Source organism: Tursiops truncatus, chromosome 2, assembly GCF_011762595.2.
Source record: "Tursiops truncatus isolate mTurTru1 chromosome 2, mTurTru1.mat.Y, whole genome shotgun sequence".
In the NCBI taxonomy this organism is placed as follows: Eukaryota; Metazoa; Chordata; class Mammalia; order Artiodactyla; family Delphinidae; genus Tursiops; species Tursiops truncatus.
In genome coordinates this window covers 822,133-841,738 of record NC_047035.1, presented here as the reverse complement: position 1 = coordinate 841,738, position 19,606 = coordinate 822,133, and the positions used below count along the sequence as shown (strand labels likewise).

General features: G+C 54.2%; 2 protein-coding genes across 9 annotated transcripts in view; one reads left to right on the top strand and one right to left on the bottom strand.

Annotated features, from left to right (window-relative positions):
- Positions 1-19,606, bottom strand: part of BRF1 (BRF1 general transcription factor IIIB subunit) — a 71,391-nt gene that overhangs the window by 17,909 nt on the left and 33,876 nt on the right. For 7 of the 8 annotated variants that reach the window (XM_073799973.1, XM_073799971.1, XM_073799974.1 and 4 more), the window contains 2 exons: positions 11,009-11,040; positions 7,799-7,871 (listed from right to left, as the gene is read on the bottom strand). The exons of the other annotated variant lie outside the window; for it this stretch is intronic. In XM_073799973.1, the coding sequence (XP_073656074.1) occupies positions 7,799-7,871; positions 11,009-11,040 (105 nt within the window). The remainder of the gene's footprint in view (positions 1-7,798; positions 7,872-11,008; positions 11,041-19,606) is intronic. 8 annotated transcript variants of the gene reach the window in all.
- On the top strand, positions 4,228-6,774 carry BTBD6 (BTB domain containing 6). Its single transcript, XM_004317605.4, has 4 exons — positions 4,228-4,701; positions 4,789-4,879; positions 5,020-5,138; positions 5,308-6,774. The coding sequence occupies exons 1-4, from the start codon at positions 4,331-4,333 to the stop codon at positions 6,338-6,340; spliced, it is 1,614 nt and encodes a 537-aa protein (XP_004317653.2). The 5' UTR covers positions 4,228-4,330; the 3' UTR covers positions 6,341-6,774.

Genomic DNA, 19,606 nt, shown 5'->3' with positions numbered 1-19,606 from the left:
CTGAAGGAGGCGCTCCCACACCAGGCCCTCCTTCCCAGCTTGCTTTGCGCTTCTGGGCAGGAAGAAGCTGGTGCGCTACCCGGGGAAGAGGAAGGAAGATTTTCTCCCGGCCCAGCAACAGCCCAGCCAATGAGAAACCGCCACACCCTCAACTCTCACTTTCCTCCAATGGAGATTGGAAAACTTTCAAAGCAGCCCCGCCCAACTTCCTCCCCGCCCCCCCCGCCCCCCAATAAAGGAAGGCTCCTCTCCATTGTTGCAGGACTTGCTTGTGGTTTGCTATAGTTTGCGGGTCCCGAACTGCAATTCCCCTGCCTCTCCCGAGTAAACTCATGTTGCTGGTAACGTAACTGGCTGTTTTAGGTTGACAACAGGCAGCTACTACCACTTAACCCCCTTTTCAGAGACGACAAGGTGGCCAAGATGGGGCAGAGTCAGTCGAGCCCAGGCATTCTGGAGCTACACCTACTTCCACTGTGGGTGTTTTGTTTTGGGTTGGTTTGGGGTTTTGGAGGGTTATTTGGTTGCTTAAGATATTATTGGGAGAAAACATATTTTAAAAATATAATTGCTAAGGTTTCTAGTTATATACAATAAAACAAAACCCATCAGAACTGGGGATTAAATTAAAAGCACATTAAAAGATCTCATCCTGATTTGGGTGGAACTTTGACGCTGATTAGTTCTTGAAATAGAAAACTGTAGTACTGGTAAAAATTTCAAGGCAAACATGCCAGCAGTCTGGGATAGGTGTGGAATGGACTGGGGCATTTAAAGTAGGGAGAAGACAAAAAAAAACTAGGAGAAAACAACAAACCACAAGTATAGATCCCACAATGTAAGTTAAATTCCCTAATCAGCTTGCACAAAAGCGCTAAAACCAGGATATGGTGTTTACAAGAGACACTTAAAAATAATGCAAAAAGGTGAAGATCAAAAGGCTATGCTGGGACCCGTGAAGCAGGTCACCAGGAGAAAAAGGGCAGCTGTGAAGGGAGCAGCAACACGGGACTCAGGGCAAGGGATCACTGAAAGGGACACAGACGAATGTTTCTTATGATGGAAAGGACAAGATAATCTTAAAGAAGACAGGACAGTCACAAATCTGTAGACACGCCGGGAAAGAGAAAGCATTAAATAAAGCAAGAAGTGTTGGAAACAGAATTTTCCACACTTGATATGAGATTTTAACATAACCACAATGATATGAGATTTTTAACACAATTCCCTCAAATTTGACAGACTGGCTTACGGGAAAAAAAAGACCAAATGGGGAACTGGATGCCATCACCATAGGCTCAATTTAACAAATATGTTCTAAAGTCAGTACCTTACAAAAAGTAATCATTCTTTTCCAAAGTCTGTGGAACAGTTATGAAAATTGACCGTGTATTAAAGAACAAAGAAACCCTCCCTACATCCCAGAGAACAGAAATATCACAGGACGTGCCCTTTGACCTCAAGGGCAAGAAAACTAAAAATTAGCAAGACAAGGGTACACAGCCCCCTCACCTCCAGACAAACTATTAGGAAATTAAAGAACAATTTTCTAGGTAACTTAACAGACTTAAGTGCTTAGGTAAGGACAAAATAATGAACTAAGTAGTTAAATAAAAAACTGACAAAGTGAAATATTTAAAACAGGCAAAAAAGAAGACTTAAATAGACGTTTCTCCAAACACAATATACAGATGTCCAACCGGCACATGAGAAACTGCTCAACATCACTAATTATTACAGAAACGAAAATCAAAACTCCAACGAGGTACCACCTCATAACAGTCAGAATGGCCATCAACAAAAAAAACTTTACAAATAATAAATGCTGGAGAGGGTATAGAGAAAAGGGAACCCAGAACCCTCCTACCCTGTTGGTGGGAATGTAAACTGGTACAGCCACTATGGAGAACAGTATGGAGGGTCCTTAAAAACCTAAAAATATAGTTACCATATGACCCAGCAATCACAATCCTGTGCATATATCAGGAAAAGATACACATGCACCTCGACGTTCACAGCAGCGCTATGCACAGTAGCCAAGATGTCCATTGAGAGGGGAGTGGATGAAGATGTGGTACACATATACAATGGAATATTAATCAGCCATAAAAAAGAAAAAGAGACTTCCCTGGTGGCACAGTGGTTAAGAATCCACCTGCCAATGCAGGGGACATGGGTTCGATCTCTGGTCTGGGAAGATCCCACATGCCACGGAGCAACTAAGCCCGTGCGCCACAATTACTGAGCCTGCGCTCTAGAACCTGCGAGCCACAACTACTGAGCCCGTGTGATGCAACTACTGAAGCCCACACGCCTAGAGCCCGTGCTCCGCAACAAGAGTAGCCACCGCGATGAGAAGCCCCTGCTCCCGCAGCTAGAGAAAGCCCGCGTGCAGCAATGAAGACCCAATGCAGCCAAAAAATTTTTTTAAAAGAAGGAAATAATGCCACTTGCAGCAACATGGATGGACGTAGAGATTATCATACTAAGTGAAGTAAACCAGAAAAGGACAAATACCATGTGATGTTGCTTATATGTGGAATATTAAAAAATACAAAAGAGATACAAACCAACTTATTTACAAAACAGAAAGAGACTCACAGCCATAGAAAACTTATGGTTACCAAAGGGGAAGGGGCGGGGGATGGAGGTGGGGATTAACACATATACACCATTATATATAAAATAGATAACCAGTAAGGACCTACTGTAAAGCACAGGGAACTATACTCAATATTTTGTAACAGCCTATAAGGGAAAAGAATCTGAAAAAGTACACATATATATGTATATACGTATTTATCTATACATAATTGAATCAAGGTGCTGTACACCTGAAACATGATATTGTAAATAACTGTACTTCAAAAAAAGCTAACTAAAAAAAAAGATCACATGAGCGTTGCAAAGCGGGCTAAAAAAGGGGAAATGGAAATATTACTTCTAAAGCCAAATGAAACATTAAAAAAAGGTTAAAAACCTCCATCTTAAGAAAAAAATTAATACAGGAAAAAAGAAGTAATAAAGAAAAGTAAATGTATAAGTAAATTATTTTCACCAGGAAAAGAATTTTAGGAGATAAAACCAAAAACACTATGGTGCTGGTACAAAGACAGATCTATAGACCAATGGGACAGAATACAGAGCTCAGAAACAAACTCACACATGCACGGTCACATGATCTCTGATAAGGGTGCCAGGACTACACAATGGGGACGGGGTAACGTCTTCAACAAATGGTGCTGGGAAAACTGGACACCCACATACAAGAGAAAAAAGATGGACCCTTATCTCACACATCATATACAAAACTCAACTCCAAATGAATTAAAGACCTAACCGTACGACATGAAACTGTAAAACTCCTACAAGAAAACGTCGGGGAAGAGCATGACATTGGAATGTGCAATGACTTCTTGAATATGACACCAAAAGCACAGGCAACAAAAGCAAAAACAGACAAATGGGACTATACCAAACTTAAAACCCTCTGTGCAGCAAAGGAAACAGTCAACAGAGTGAAAAATGCCACCTACAAAACAGGAGGAAGTGTTTGCAAATCATGCATCCGGTAAGGGATGAATCTCCAGAATATGCAGAGAACGCCTAAATCTCAGCAATGACAAAACCAACCCGATTCAAAAAGAGACAAAGGAGTCCAAGGGACTTCTCTCCAGAGACACAGAGGTGACCAACAAGCACCTGACGCGGTGCTCCACATCACTGACCGTGAGGGACTCAAACCCACCGTGAGACAGCACTTCACCTGTTAGTTAGGACGGCCGCCCAGGGGGTCGTCTCTCCGGGAGTTCATCCCGTCCCTTCCGCCCCTGACAGTCCCACGGACTCCGGACAGCACAGGCGCGCAGGCTGCAGGGTGGGCCTCGAAGAGGGGCAGCCCCTACGTAGGAGCTCGGACCACGCCAAGATCACCAAAGCCGCCGCCGGCCGTCCCGCCGCGGGCACGCGCCCACACGGTCCCTCCCGCATCTTCGCGGCCGGATTCCAGCAAGCGCCCGCGCGGGGCGGGGCGGGGCGGGGCGGGGCGGGGCGGGGCGGGGGGGGGCGGGGCGGGGCGGGGCGGGGCCGGACAGGGGGCGGGCGAGCACGTCGGCCGCGCGGGGCGCAGCCGGGCAGGGGGCGGAGCCACAGGCGAGTACGTCGACCGCGCGGGGCGGGGCCGCGCCGCGGCGTGACGCGCGGGCGCCGCGGCGGTGCGGGCGAGGGCGGGCGGGCTGGAGGCTCCGGCCGGCGGGCGGGGCGGCGCGAGGGAGCAGCGCCCGCCGCCCCGGGCAGGCCGGCCCCCCGCGCGCAGGGCCGCCGCGGCCCCATGCTGCTGCCCCTGGCCTGCCTGCACGGCCGGGTGGCGCAGTGCCTCACCGCGCTCCTAGTGCTCGCAGAGCCGCCCCCGAGGCCCCGGCGCGGCGCGAGGGCGCACGGCGCGCCGCCCCCGCGCGCGGAGGCCGCCCTGCCCGCGAAGATGGCCGCGGAGCTCTACGCGCCCACCGGCGCCGCAGCCGCGGCCGCCACCGCCACGGACATCGCCAACAGCAACGCCGCCGCCGCCGCCGCGGGCAGGAAGGGACGGCCCAGCGCCCCGCTGCCCGCCCTGCCACCGCCCGCGCCCGCGCCGCCCGCACTCGACAACAACAACTTGGAGAGCCCCAACTGGCAGTCCTTCCACCCGACCCTGCGCGAGAGGTGAGCCCGGACCTGCGCCCCCGCCCCTGTCCGCGCCCCGCGCCGACCCGAGCCCCGAGCCGTGTCCTGTGCCTCTGCCCTTTGCAGGAACGCGCTGATGTTCAACAACGAGCTCATGGCCGACGTGCACTTCGTCGTGGGGCCCCCGGGCGCGGCCCGGAGGGTGCCTGCCCACAAGGTTGGTAGAGGCTCGGCCCTTTGAGCTCCCAAAGGCGACCGGCCGCCTCCCCGAGTATGGACGGCCCTCTTCCCGGGTGTGGCAGCCGCTGGGGGCAGGGAGGGCCCAGGGCTCAGGGCAGCTCTCTCTCTCATCCACAGTATGTCTTGGCCGTGGGTAGCTCTGTCTTTTATGCCATGTTTTACGGGGACCTGGCAGAAGTCAAGTCAGAAATCCACATCCCTGACGTGGAACCTACAGCTTTTCTCATCTTGTTAAAGTAAGTCTGCCTCCTTAGGGTGCAAGGATGGGGCGGTTCCTCGCTGCCTGGTTCCGCCAGCCAGCTGCCTGCAGCCTCCTGAAGTCCACAAGGATGGAGGGCTCCTCTCCCAGGCCCTGGGTGCGCGGCGTGCCCCACGCGGCCTGTGACTTGGCCCCGTCCTGCCTAGGTACATGTACAGTGACGAGATTGACCTGGAAGCTGACACGGTGCTGGCCACTCTGTATGCCGCCAAGAAGTACATTGTCCCCGCGTTAGCAAAAGCCTGTGTCAACTTCCTGGAGACGAGTCTGGAAGCCAAAAACGCCTGTGTGCTGCTGTCCCAGAGCCGGCTGTTTGAGGAGCCCGAGCTGACCCAGCGCTGCTGGGAGGTCATCGATGCTCAGGCTGAGATGGCCCTGAGGTCCGAAGGCTTCTGTGAAATTGACTGGCAGACGCTGGAGATCATCGTGATGCGGGAGGCCCTCAACACCAAGGAGGCTGTGGTCTTCGAGGCAGTCCTGAGCTGGGCCGAGGCAGAGTGCAAGAGGCAGGGCCTGCCGGCCACCCCGCGCAACAAGAGGCATGTTTTGGGGCCAGCCCTCTACCTGGTCCGAATTCCAACTATGACCCTGGAAGAGTTTGCCAACGGCGCCGCCCAGTCGGACATCCTGACGCTGGAGGAGACCCACAACATCTTCCTGTGGTACACGGCGGCCAACAAGCCCCTCCTCGAATTCCCCCTGACCAAGAGGAAGGGCCTCGCCCCACAGAGGTGCCACCGCTTCCAGTCCTCCGCCTACCGCAGCAACCAGTGGCGCTACCGCGGCCGCTGCGACAGCATCCAGTTTGCCGTGGACAGGAGAGTATTTATTGCGGGGCTGGGCTTGTACGGCTCTAGCTCTGGGAGAGCGGAGTATAGCGTGAAGATTGAACTCAAGCGGCTGGGGGTGGTCCTGGCGCAGAACTTGACCACGTTTGTCTCCGACGGCTCCAGCAGCACCTTCTCAGTCTGGTTTGAACACCCCGTGCAGGTGGAGCAGGACACCTTCTACACCGCCAGCGCCGTCCTGGATGGCAGTGAGCTCAGCTACTTTGGGCAGGAGGGCATGACCGAGGTGCAGTGCGGGAAGGTGACCTTCCAGTTCCAGTGCTCTTCCGACAGCACCAACGGGACCGGGGTCCAGGGCGGGCAGATCCCCGAGCTCATCTTCTACGCCTGAGGCGCTGTGGGGTGGCAGGGATGCACTGCGAGTGGCAGGCCCTTTCTCTACAGGCAGCCCGTGACCGGCCACCTCAAAGGTTGCGCTCGCGGCGTGCCTCCTCTGCAAGTAGTCGGCTGGAGCCTGAAGCTGTGACACAAGATGCTTTCCTACACAGCCAGAGCCTCGGCCTCTGCATCTCTTGTACGTTGGGGCGCACCTCCCAGGTGGAGGGCAGATTTGGGGGGCACAAGGCAGGCTCCAGATTCCCGCCCGGGGCACCCACACCGCCTGCTTTGAGGGCTTTGCCGTCCCTCGCATCCTCTTGGATTCTATTCTAAGTGGTTCTAAGCTTAAGATCTTCTGTTCAAATCTAAAATGGGAAAAGTCACTTAAAGTAGTTCACCTGTTTAAGTGGATTTTCATAATAAAGTTTTAACAAAATGAGAGCCATAGATAAATGACTGCGAGTCTCAAATTGCCCTAACGGTGCTTAGTGGGTAGTCCCAAGAGGCCCACCCGTCCCCGAGTTTGCCCTCTGCCGGCAGCCCGGGCCTCCGCCATCTGGGAGGGCTTGCTCTCTGGGCTGCAGCCAGACTGCTCTAGAAAAAGCCAGGTGTCAGGTTGTGTCTACTTCCTCAAGTGTCACTAGCTGCTCAGAATCCTACTGTTTGATTTCGACTGGGTGGGGGCGTGGGGGGTGCTCTGCCGGGCCCAGGGCTCCTGCCCCCAAGAGCGGACCTCCCACCTCAGGCTCCGCAGCAGCCTGCAGGCGCGTGCTGTGGCGTCAGGCAGGCTCGCTGGGCCTCTTGCCTCTATCCTCCCTTGCTGCAAACTCCTTGGGCATTTGTTTCTGAAAAACTTCCGCATGACCCCCGGAGGGAGGGACCGTGTCACTCGGCACAGGGATACAGCCCCCAGCCCCAGGTCCCCCCGTGCCCGTGGCCCTCCTCCTCCGGGCCCACCCTGCTGGACCGTGCCTTCCCGGCCCCAGGGGACCACCCTGTGGGTGACCCAGGACTGCACGCCCTGCCCACCCTCCCTGGCCCCACACACCACCTCCTTAGTACAAGGAGGTGCCTCTAGACGCTGATGGGCGAAGGAGGGAGCAGCCCCTCCAAGCCAACTGTGCAAACAGTCCTCACGGTAAAGCTGCCACAAAGGCCGACCGACCGTGGCTGGGAAAGGCCCGGCCCCATCTGCAGGGGGCCTGCCCGCCCCCAGGCACCGTGCTGCCAGGGGTGCTCCTCGAGAGATGGAGAGACGGGCCCCCATCCACGCAGCACTTTCGTCTCACTCCATCCCTACCTGCGGGCACTGACCACAGCATTCTGGTTTTAGACCAGAAATAACCCCCCAGGCTGCTGGGCTCCTGGCAGCCTCCAGGTGAGACACTTCTTCCCTGTTAGGTCCCTGCCCTTGCACACGCCGCCCTCCCACCCAGAGCACCGGCAGCGCGCCCCGTGAGCCCCGCAGTACCTATTGCTGGTGCGTTGATGCAGAGCTCTCTCGCCAAAAGAAGGAACGTCTTCCCCAGCACGTAAACGTTCACCTGTCGTGAAGACACCACAACTAAGAAGGGCGTTCGTGTGCAGGAAATGTTTCCCTTCTTACTTCATCGTCCAGTCTTTAAGAGTCCCCCTGCTGCCCCCCACGAGCCCCCAGAGCGGCCCAGGGCACTCCTTCCCTCCCCCAGGTGGCTTTTTTAGACTCTACCACTATCTCAGCAACGACTGAACTTGCTGAGAAGAAAAGCTGCCTCGAGTAGCTGGCCGAGCAGAATCATCAAGGGCGCAAGGCGCCACGCCTGTGGGGCCCACGGCCACTCTTCTACCCCGTTCCCAGGGGCTCACGGGGGCATCCTCTTCTGTCCCCACGGGCCAGCTCAGTCCTGGCTGTGGGGCTCTGCAGGCCTCAGTGACCCTACACTGCTCCCACCTCAGGTCCGAATCCACCGTGGAGCCTGCCCCTGACCCAGTCACCTGCCAGAACCTCCCCGGGTGCGACTGAGCCCGGGGCCTGGCCAGGCACTGTCCTCCCAGCCTGCCTGGTGCTGGCCGAGGGCTGGGCAGCTCGTGGGCAGGACGCTGCTGAGTGGACTTTGACGGCAGGAGTAGCGCAGGGAAGACTCGGATGGTGTGCAGATCTGAGAAGAGCCCAGGCTCTCACCCCAGGCCCGAGCTGTGGGCTTCGCCGTCCCAGCCTGAGCTGGAGAAACCCCTGCCCACCTGCCTTCACCCCAACCCTGCCCACAGGACTCGGGCCTCGCAGGAGGGCTGCCTCTGACCTCCTCAGAGAGCTCCCTCACCTGATCAAGCCTGGCCTGTGAGCCCCTTGGCCCAGCACCCAAGAGGGCGCCAGAAAACGTGCTGAGGAAGAGTGAAGACCTTGTTGTGCGTCATATCCATCACGGGGCTTGCACATCGCACACGGGCGCCTGCTGCCACCAGGGGACCAGGGTGCTAAGGAGTGGTACAATGTTGAGTCTCCTTAGGGGAGGAGATGAGGGTACCTGTGGGCACCAGGCAGCTTGGGGCCTTCCCAGCGGAGGCCAGGCCTCCCTGTCCAGGCAGCAGAGGGCACCCCCCACCCCACTGGCAGTCACTCTGTCCTCCAAGATCCCCATCACAAGGGCTGGGGGCTCCCGGGGATGCCTGCCGCCAAAGCACGCGTGTCAGTGTGCATCCTCCTCCGCTGGGTTCCCACCAGGCTCCTGCATCCCGACCCTCCTGCCTCATCCTCTGCTGAGGCCAGAGCAGAACGGACCTGCCACCCGGCGTGCTGTCTCCACCTTCCCTGCAGCACATCCCGACCCTGCCTGCCCACGCCATGACCCCCACCACCCCAACCCCGGGACCTAGGCAGACGAAGCCTGAATGCTGCAGGAAAGCGTTCTCTGAACAACTTCGAGTGGAAAATCAAATTTTAAAAAGGATATGCCTGTAAAATGTGTGGTCATTGCCAGAGATGCTTTGATGGTCTCTCTCCTGAGTCTGCGGCTGTGTGTGGGCGGCCAGCCCTCCCTGTGCCCCTACCACATGGCGGGCAGGCTCCGCAGACCTCGAGGGCTCCTGGCTCTGCCTCTGAGGGGCCGGGGCCCAGGCACGTGAGTGCCTATGTGTCAGCCTCACTATAATGGGGGACAAAGGGACATCCTGCCAAGACCCTCAGGGTGCAGTGGGCCCTCCACAGCTCCTGCCAGAGGGTGTTGGCTGTGAGCTGAACCCAGGGAGAAGCCCACCTTGGTGCGCGTGTGAGCGAGAACGGAGTGAGCCCTGAGCCTTCAGCTCACGTCCTCTAAGCGCTCAGCCCTTGGCAGTGCAAGCCTCCGAGTGGGACCCTCACCTGACACGCGTGCTCCACACCCACAATCAGCTGCAGACACGTGTGTCCTGTGAGTGCTGAGCCTGTCCCAGCCCCTCCAGGGCGGGGCCAGCGTGGGAGGCTGGGAGCGGGGGGCTGGGGGGTGACGGTTGCCAGGTCACCTCCCACCTTCCCAGTGCCCAGGTTGGGCTCTGCCCAAGACCAGGGGGCCCGAGGCTCACCCTTCCACCTGAGGTGTTAGAACTGTCTGTGTGTGTCCAGCCTGAACGTACGGGGTCTCACTGGTCAGCACAGTGACTCTCCGCTGGGCCCTGATCCAGCCCCAGGTGAGTGGGTGCATCTACTCTGTCACCCTCTCCCACCTGAACCCTGACTGGTGTCCCACTTCCCAAGGTGTGAAGCAAGAAAGTACTCGAGCACCTCCCTCTCCCTCCCAAGTGGTGCCCATGCACTTCTGGAGCGCTGTCCTGTGCCAGCCCTCACTCCTGTCCTTCCTGGGAGTCACCAGGATGGAAACCAGGCCACGTGGCCTTGCCCTGACCAAACGCAGCACTGGAGTGCTGGATTTTCACGATTCCAAGGGATTATGTTTAGCGTGACCCCTGAATATTTCAGCAAGGCTCCTGAGAGATGCCATTTATAAAGGCACCTGGGAGAACACAAATGCAGGTGGCATCTGAGTTCAGTGAAGGTCTGTCTGCCGGCACCGAGGGCACTGAAGGCCCAGCACCGGGCTTGCGAGGAAGCTTCCCCGTGGGGGTGGGATTCCTACGAATTCTGCATGAGTCCTCACACTGCAGTCACGTCTGCTTTCCATGACATTAGTTTTCCTTCCGAGCCCTCAGTGGAGTGATCACCACAGAGCCCAACTCCAGGGCACGGGGCCAAGCTCGCCCCAGCCCCAGCGCCATCACCAGGGACAAGTGCGGAGTTGCGGTGGCTCCGCCCCGGCGCTGCTCCCACCCCGCGAGCGTCCCATCCACACAGGTGTCCCTCTTGTTGGGTCTTTCCATTACCGTCAGGCATTTGGAAATGAGAGGTGCCTTCCTGGAACTCAGACAGCAAGTTTCCCTAAATAGACTGTAAATGTAAGTTTTTATATTGTTTAAAATGTATGCATGTGAGTCCATTTTTTTTTTCTTTTAAAGAATCTCCCTTGCCTTGGACAAAGTTCACCTGGGTCTCTCCATTGGTCCTAAGGCCAGGGCTGCCCAGCCCCCGGGACAACACCATCACCCTGTGTCCACTGTCTCCCTACCCACTCCATTTGCCAGTTTCCAAACAGAGACCCACACCCTGTGTGTCCTTCGCCTGTGGACCCTCCCAGCCGGGGCAGGAAAGGGCTGAGAAAGGAAACGCATCTACCTGGAGCAGGTCGCTGAGGTCGAGGAGCATGTCTGCAAGGGGAGTCAAGGAGCAGCGCCCGGCCCACAGGCTCCGGCCGCCTGACAGCTTCCAGGAGGCAGACCCCTGCTGTAGGGCTAAGCTCGGCACTGGATCGTGAGGGCAGAGTGAGGCAGCCGCGTCAGGGCTCAACTTCTGGGAGACCTCCGAGTCAGTACCGGACGAGGGGGAGTGGAGCTGGGGTGGGGGTCTGCAACACGGTTCTCGGAGTGCAACTGCCTTGGCGGGGCGGCTCCCGCATCTGTGTGGGCCCTGCCCAGCCAGGGGTCCCCTGCTCTGAGGGGCCTCCCGCCCCGGCCTGCCCAAGAAGTGCGCAACCACACTCACTGCATCTCACGAGCATCCGCTGAGCGGCTGCTGGGTGCCCAGCAGTGTCCTGTGTCCCAGGACTCAAGGCTCCTGGGGGACAGACACACACACCAGGCTGCCACTTTTGGTGGCCGGTAGGCACCACTTCGGTACTGGTGCTCGAGGGGGCAGCTGTGGGGACTCTGGCGTGGGACCTATCCTTGCTCTCAGCAGATGGTTAAGTAGTAACCAGAATATGTCCTAAGCGATTCAAAACTCAGCCAGACACATACACAGAAATATAAAACACGAGCCACTGAGAAAGGCAACTTGTCAAATGAAGTGAACTTAGCGTCATTCATGGATATGCTATGGCTCTGAGAAGTGACTAAGAAAGAAATCCCCACGATGCTGAACCAGAGCCCAGACCAGGTGTCCAGAGGGAAAGCCTGGGCCCAGCAAAGCAAGGAGAGAGGAAATCCCAGTGCCAAAGCCTCACACCGGGCGGCCAGCATTGGAACGTGGCCTCCAAGGTCCTCGAATCAAAGGCACCTCGTTTCTCAGTCTGAAGGCAGACGTTTCATCAGAGTGTAGTCACAGTAAGACAGATAATGCTACAGTGCAGACCAACAAACTAGTGAGAAGCACTTCGAAAAAAAGAGAAGTGAAATCACAAGAAATGAAAGGAAGACCACCGTAAATATATAAGCAGGAATCAGTGACAACAGAACAAATTAACACAGCCAAGAGACTATACGCCCTAAGATTCCAACTCTATGACATTCTGGAAAAAGCAATATTGTGGAGACAGTGAAAGGGTCAGGGTGGCCAAGGGTCAGGTGGGAGGATGAACAGGCGGGGCACAGGGGATTTTCAGGGCAGCGAAGCTGCTGGTATGATACCACGATGGTGGACACGTGGCCTTTCACTCGTCAAACGCCTGGAGCATGGACCACCGAGAGTGAGCCCTCACATCAGCTATGGACTTCAGTTAACAATACTGTACCAACACGGGTCCATCAATTATAACACACAGCACACTGACATGAGCTGATCACAGGGAAACTCTGTGCTGGGTGGAGAATACGGAACTCTGCACAATTTCTTCATGAATCTAAAACTGCTCTTCATACTAATAAAATAAATGCAAAAAAGGGGCAAAAGTTTTGAACAGATGTTTCATAAGAGAAGCAAAGAGCCCCCCCCCCCCAGCAGCTATCACAGAAAAGCAAACTAAAGCACCCCTACAGCAGCAACAGATGACCGCAGCTGCCACGCCCGCCGGCAGGGCGCCCAGTAGAACACCGGCCCTGCTCGAGGGCCTCTGACCACGTGGAGAGGAAAAAAGAATGTTCACAGCAGCTCCGTGCACAAGAGCAAAAGACCGGGAACAGCCCGGGGGTCCGTCGACAGAGACACCGATGACCTGTCACACACTCGCCCCATGGAGACAAGACGGCAGAGGCCTGCCAGGCGACAGACCTGCAGGAAGAGCACACAGCCGCATCCCGGACAGGGCGTTCCAGAACAAGCAAAACTAACCCACGGGCGTCACCAGGAGAGCGGGTGCCTCTGGGGTGGGGTGTTGGCGCCGCCCTGCATCCTGACAGAAGACCTGGTCGCACAGACACATGCGCTCCTCAGAATTCATCAAATGGCACGATGAAGACTTGTGCATTTCATTTTATGCCAATTTTACCTTAAAAGGAAATAAGAACCATAAACAAATACTGGTATCTAGTCAGTTAATAAGCTGCCTGCTGAAGGGCCTGGGGGCACTGAATAGATGTCTGCACCCTACTTTGAAAAACACCAAAAAAGGACAGGCTGAGGGATGGCTGGCGGGTGGGAGGGGGCCGAGCATAGACTAGCAAGGTGTGGATGGAGACGCTGGGGTGGGGGGCGCCCACTGCATAATCACTCCTTTCAACTTTGCCACGTGTTTGATATTTTTCATAATAAAATGATGGGGGGGGGATGTGTGTATTTTATAAAGGAGATTGGGATTCAACTTCTAACCAACTTACAGTGAAATGACATTGGCTGTCCGTGAAATGACAGTGGCAGGGCACCTGGCCCGTGCCCACAGGAGCGTCTAGACAGCCCTGGTTCCTCTCGGAGTGGGGTGATCTGAATTACGTGCTTCCTGAACGAGCCCCCCCACCCATGCCCCATCCTGGGCCAGAGCCCACCAGCGCCCCCGGGGCCTGGGCCTCAGTGGGTCCAACTGATGGGCGTTTGGGGTTCCATGGCTTGGAAAAGTCTCCTGTCTGGCCGGCCCCTGGGCCAGTGTCCTTCCCAGGAGCCGTTCCCTTTTGCTAGGCAGCTGCATCCAACCTCGGTGCAGAGACCCCAGACCCCCAAAACTGCTGGGACGGTAAGTAAGCCCACAGATGAGGCCTGCGTGAAGCCCTGGCTCAGCATGAGTGTCGTTCTGTTGGCCTCTCTGTCTCCCTCCCGTCCTCCTGGGGCCTAGCCGTATTCTAGCGGGCGGCACTTCTGCTCAACGAACACCCACTTGAGTGCCTGTCCTAGAAGAGGTGCATCGGCACAAAGACGGGTGGCGGATAGAACACCTTCAGAAGATCCTGGACGTTCCTGAGGGTCCAAAGGCCAGAGTGCGTCCAGTGGGTTTAGAAAACGCGTGGCAGCCCATGCTGGGCGACCACTGTCCCTGGGGCCTGGGAGTAGCTCCACCCCGAGAGGACGGGAGACCCTCTGGCGGGCCCACACAGCACTGCTGGGAAAACAATCACAGACGGGACCTGATTTAAACTAAGACTCATTTTTGGTCAAAGGAAAAGTTTACAGAGATCTAAATAAGGCAGAACTAAAGGTCAAAAGAGCGTGATATTCCTCTACGCTGCCTCTGATACAGTGTCTCTCCGGGTGAAAAACTGCCCCTGCCCATCCAGAAGGTTCGAAATGTCATGTGTGTGCGTGGACGCCACACCTGAGGAAGGACAGTGAGGCCAGGGGTCAGCCACGTGAGCCCACAGCACCCTCCCGGGGCCGCACCGGACACGAGCCGGTGAGTCCCAGAACGACGGTACCATCAGCACTGACGAGCCGAACCTCGACGTCCCTGAGGACGACCTGCCCAGCAGCCACCCACCCTCTAACCCCGCGGGGCCCCCCTGCCCTGGCGAGCCCTTCCCCAGGCAGCCGGCCCACAGCCCTGTTTAGAGCAGGAGCTCGCAGCCACGCCCTACCAAGGACAAAGGCCACCAGGACACCTGCACCGGTTATTTCCAGGCAGTGCCGCTGTACCTGCACAGCGACATGGAGCCCTGATGTAAGTCTCTAAGAGATCACCCAAGTCCTGGAGGCAGTCCACAAAGGGGCCGGGAGTGGAAGCAGGCATCCAGGGGAGTTACAGGGCTGTGTGACAAGGCAGGGCGGTGCCTGGACGCGGGCTGCGGGGCAGCGGGGCGGGGGGGGGTCGTGGGGGTGTGGTGGGCGGCAGCCAGGAGCCACCGAGGAAAAGGAAGGGCTTCCCGTTGCGCCAGGGGCCCTGCCAGCTGCCCCTGCTCCCCCTCAGGGCACTGGCTGCCCCCACGGCACCAGGCAGAGGCCAAGGCCACAGCCTGGAGCTCACAGAGCCCCACCCGGGGGAAGATAAAATGGAGGGCTCGGGGACCTCCAAGACAGCCAGCCTCGAGGCGCCCAACTGTCGAGAAGTGGGCCAAACACCACGCACTCAGGCTCCCTCCAGGCCCTGGTCAGGTCCTGCTCCGCACAGGCACAAGGGCGCAGAGGCTTAACGCCACGGCCAGCGGCAGTCAGCCTGGAGAAGAGAAAGTGGACAGGGACCCCTGTGATGGCACTGCCAGGTCCTGCCCAGGTCCTGAGCCGAGCACACCCCAAGATGTGCAGTGAGGACCCAGACAGGCCAGCCTCCACTGGACCCAGGCTAGCTCCCCACAACTCTCTGCCTGCCAGAGGAAACGAAGTCCCCTGCGGGGACAAAATTACCCACAGTTGCCACAGGTTTTCAAGCACTATATCCAGCACTTCGATAAAAATTTACCAAGCATGACAAGAGACAGGACCAAATAACCAAAACCAAAAGAAAACTCAGGCAATAAAAACAGAACCACCGGGCTTCCCTGGTGGCGCAGTGGTTGAGAGTCCGCCTGCCGATGCAGGGGACACGGGTTCGTGCCCCGGTCCGGGAAGATCCCACATGCCGCGGAGCGGCTGGGCCCGTGAGCCATGGCCGCTGAGCCTGCGCGTCCGGAGCCTGTGCTCCGCAACGGGAGAGGCCACAGCAGTGAGATACCCGCGTACCGCAAAAAAAAAAAAAACAGAACCACCAATGACCCCACGGTTGGAGTTACTAAAGGCTTTCATATAACTGCAGAGACGGAGAATTTTACCAAAGAACTGGAATCTAATCTAAAGAATCTAATGTAAAACAGGCATTGAAGTCGGGGAGTTAACAGGTGGGTTAACAGCCAGTTGGACACTGCAGAGGAAAGGATGAAAGAACTCAAGACAGGCCACTGGACAATATTCAGAGTGAAACAGAGACAGGACAAATTTAAAAAACGGAATGGAAAATACACAACAGAACCTGAGACATAAGGAAAGGGTCTAACGTGTGTGCAACTGGGATCCTAGAAAGGGAACAGAGAAAGAACGGCAGAGAAATGTCTGAAAAGATACCTCCCAAGATTTCCCCAAAACAGACAAAAGACATTAAGTCACAAATACCAGAAGTTCTACAAATAACAAGCTGGACAAATACAAAGGAAACCACATCTAAGTACATCAGAGTCAAACCCCTGAAAGAAAAACAAACTTATTTCTTAGAAGCAGGTAGTGGTAAGAGATGGTAACTTTCAAACAGTGACAAGACGATGTAACGCCCACTCCACAGCACCACAGAAGGCAGAAGGCAGAAGCGGGATGACAGCAGTAAAGCTCCAGGAGAAACACCTGCTGCCCCAGAAGTCCACACTCACTGAAAATACCTTTCAAAATGAGGACAAAACAAAGATGTTTTCACATAAACAAAAGCTGAAGGAGTCTTCTCCTAGGAGGCATACTGTTTTTCAGACAGAGGACAATGATCCCAGATGAAACCACAGAAACACAGGAATGGAAAGGGTCAGAGCGGGTAGGTGTGAGTGAACACACTAACGGCTGGGGAAGCAGTGCCCACAGCGCCCCTAGCAGGGCCCGGAAGAGCATGTCCTGCCAGGAAAGGCCAGCTTCTAACTTAAGGTCAAGGGCACAGGACACAGTCTCTAGGGTAACCACCAAAGCAGTAATAAGTAAATAAATAACAAAGTATTTGAAGGAAAACAGAATAACGAAATACTTGACTAAGAGGTTGTAAGAAAGGAAAAACAGAGAACAAATAGAAAAATAGTAAGATATTAGAATTAAATTCAAATATATCAATAAGCACACTGAACTTAAATGGATGAAATTCTCCAATAAAAAATACTTTAAGACTTGGGCTTCCCTGGTGGCGCAGTGGTTGAGAGTCCACCTGCCGATGCAGGGGACACGGGTTCGTGTCCCGGTCTGGGAAGATCCCACATGCCGTGGAGTGGCTGGGCCCGTGAGCCATGGCCACTGAGCCTGCGCATCCGGAGCCTGTGCTCCGCAACAGGAGAGGCCACAACAGTGAGAGGCCCGCATACCACAAAAAAAAAAAAAAAAAAAAAAATTTTAAGACGATAAAAAAAATTAGACAAATACACACAATTATGTAACCGAGCAGGACCCTGTGGGGCCTTCCCAGAACAGGACTCCTCCACCTCAGACAAGCCGCCCACCTGCCTTTCGTCTGTAGAAAAACTTTAGTCAAAGAATAAATTTAACCAGAGCAGTGAAGAAAATTGCAGAAAGAAAGGAAAACAGTCAAGCAAGACAAAATAATAATAGTTTAGCCATTAAACAAAGTCAAGGACCTTTAGTTCCTCCTCAAGGGCAATAGGTACTATTCTGAGCCACATCCTTTGAGCTGTTTTGCAGATACTGAAACCCCCACCAGGTGGAAAAAGTTAACTGCATGGTGACCACAAGCCTGTAGACCCCAGACCAGTTGGAACCAGAAGGCTGAGGATGTTGACTCCCGACTAGCTCTCCAACAACCAATCAGACGAGCGTCCACGAGCTGATCATGCCCCCCACAACCCCCTCCCCCACTCTGTCTTTAAAAACCTTTCCCTGAAAGCCTCTGGGGAGTTAGGCTCTGCTGAGCACGAGCTGCCTGGACTCCGTGCTTGGCGCCTGCAATAAACCCTGCACTCTCCTTCACCACAGCCAGCGTCAGCAGGCTGGCTTTACTGCACGTGGGCAAGAGGACCTGAGTTTGGTTCAGTAGCAGTTATATGCTGCTTATGAGATACATTAAATATATCATGAAGGACTGAATTTTAAAATATGGGAAAAGACAGACCATGCACATACTCAGCAAAAGAAAGCGGGTATAGTTATACTAACACCCAACACAGCAGAATTTAAGGGGAAAAGCGTTTGGTGATAAAGAGGGACATTTTATAACGTTAAGCATCATTTCCACCAGGAAGATACAGGATCCTGAATCTGTATCCTCTTAACACAGCATCAGAATATGATGGGAGGGCTTCCCTGGTGGCACAGTGGTTAAGAATCCGCCTGCCAATGCAAGGGACACGGGTTCGAGCCCTGGTCCGGGAAGATCCCACAAGCAGCGGAGCAACTAAGCCCGTAAGCCACAACTACTGGGCCTGCACTCTAGAACCCGCAAGCCACAACTACTGAAGCTCATGCGCCTAGAGCCCGTGCTCCGCAACAAGAGAAGCCACCGCAATGAGAAGCCCGTGCACCGCAGGAAGAGTAGCCCCCACTCGCCACAACTAGAGAAAAGCCCACGCACAGCAATGAAGACCCAATGCAGCCAAAAAGAACAAAAAATAAATATAATAAAATAAATTTATTAAAAAAAAAGAATATAATGGGAAACCAACAAGATAAAAGGAAAAGTAGATAAGTCCACATCTGCAGTGGGAGTTTTAACACTCTTCTTTAGAACCAGGGGACCGAAAAATTGGTAAGGATGATTTGAACGACGCTAACCAACTTGACCTAATGGACATTTATAGACCGCTCCACCCAACAGGTGCAGATACCCATTCCTTTGAAGTGCACATGACGCGGCCACCAAAATAGACCATGCACTGAGCTGTAAATCAAATCTCAGCACACTGGGAAAAAAGGGAAATCATTCAGTGTTTGTCCTCTGACCACAATGGGATTATACTAGAAACTGATAACACAGAGATAATAGAAAACTCCCAACAGTTTTCAAAACAAGTGGTACACTTGTAAATGACTTAATATCTAAAAGAAATAAAAATGGAAATTAGAAAATATTTTGAACTGATCATAGTAAAAATGTGACACATCAAAACTGTGTGATGTAACTAAAACCTGCCTAGAGAGAAATTTATAGTCTCAAATGCTTATGTTAGGAGAAACAGAAAAAATGAAAATCAAGAACCTAAGAAAGCTGAAAATAGTAAATTAAACTGAAAGAATCTAGAAGGAACGAAATAATAAAAGTAAATCAATGAAATATAAAATAAACGTACAATACAGATAAACAACACAGCGGAAGTCTGGTTCTTTAAGAAGGCTGGTAAGAGCGCTGGTGAGGCTGCAGAGGAACTGGAGCCCTCCTACACTGCTGGCAGGAATGCAAGATGGTCCAGCTACTTCGGAAAGCAGTCCAGCCGTGCCTCACAGTTAAACACAGAGCTCCAATGATAGCTTACACGATCCCATGTACATGAAATGTCCAGAACGGCAAACACAGAGTGGCAGAAAGCAGACTGCTGCTTGTTTAGGACTGGTGGCACGAGAGACATGCTTCCTGAGGCGATGACAATGCTCTAGCGTTGACCGTGGGGATGGCTGCACACTTGTGTGCATGTAACTGAAAACCAGTGACTTGCACAACATAACGGGTGAACTTCATCTCAACAAAGCCATTACCAAGGAAAAGACTAATAAAACTGGCAACCCCCTAGCAACATGGAGCAAAGGAAAAAAAGGCAAAATTACAAACATAAGACATGACAGAGGGGTCGTCACTACAAGTGCCGCAGACACGAAAGGGAAACCAGGAATGTTAAGGATAACTTTACTCTGATACATCTGGTCTCTGAAGTGACACAGACAAAGCCTTTGCAAAATACAACCTAGCAAAACTGGAATGAGAAGCAGAAAGGCTGGCTAGTTCCACATCTACTACAGAAACTGAAGCCACAAGTA

Excerpts from the sequence above, each read along its gene's own strand:
- BTBD6 (XM_004317605.4), top strand. The coding sequence starts at position 4,331 with ATGCTGCTGCCCCTGGCCTGCCTGCACGGCCGGGTGGCGCAGTGCCTC. Across the intron at positions 4,702-4,788 it reads CACCCGACCCTGCGCGAGAG|GAACGCGCTGATGTTCAACA; the intron begins GTGAGCCCGGAC and ends TGCCCTTTGCAG. Across the intron at positions 4,880-5,019 it reads GGAGGGTGCCTGCCCACAAG|TATGTCTTGGCCGTGGGTAG; the intron begins GTTGGTAGAGGC and ends TCTCATCCACAG.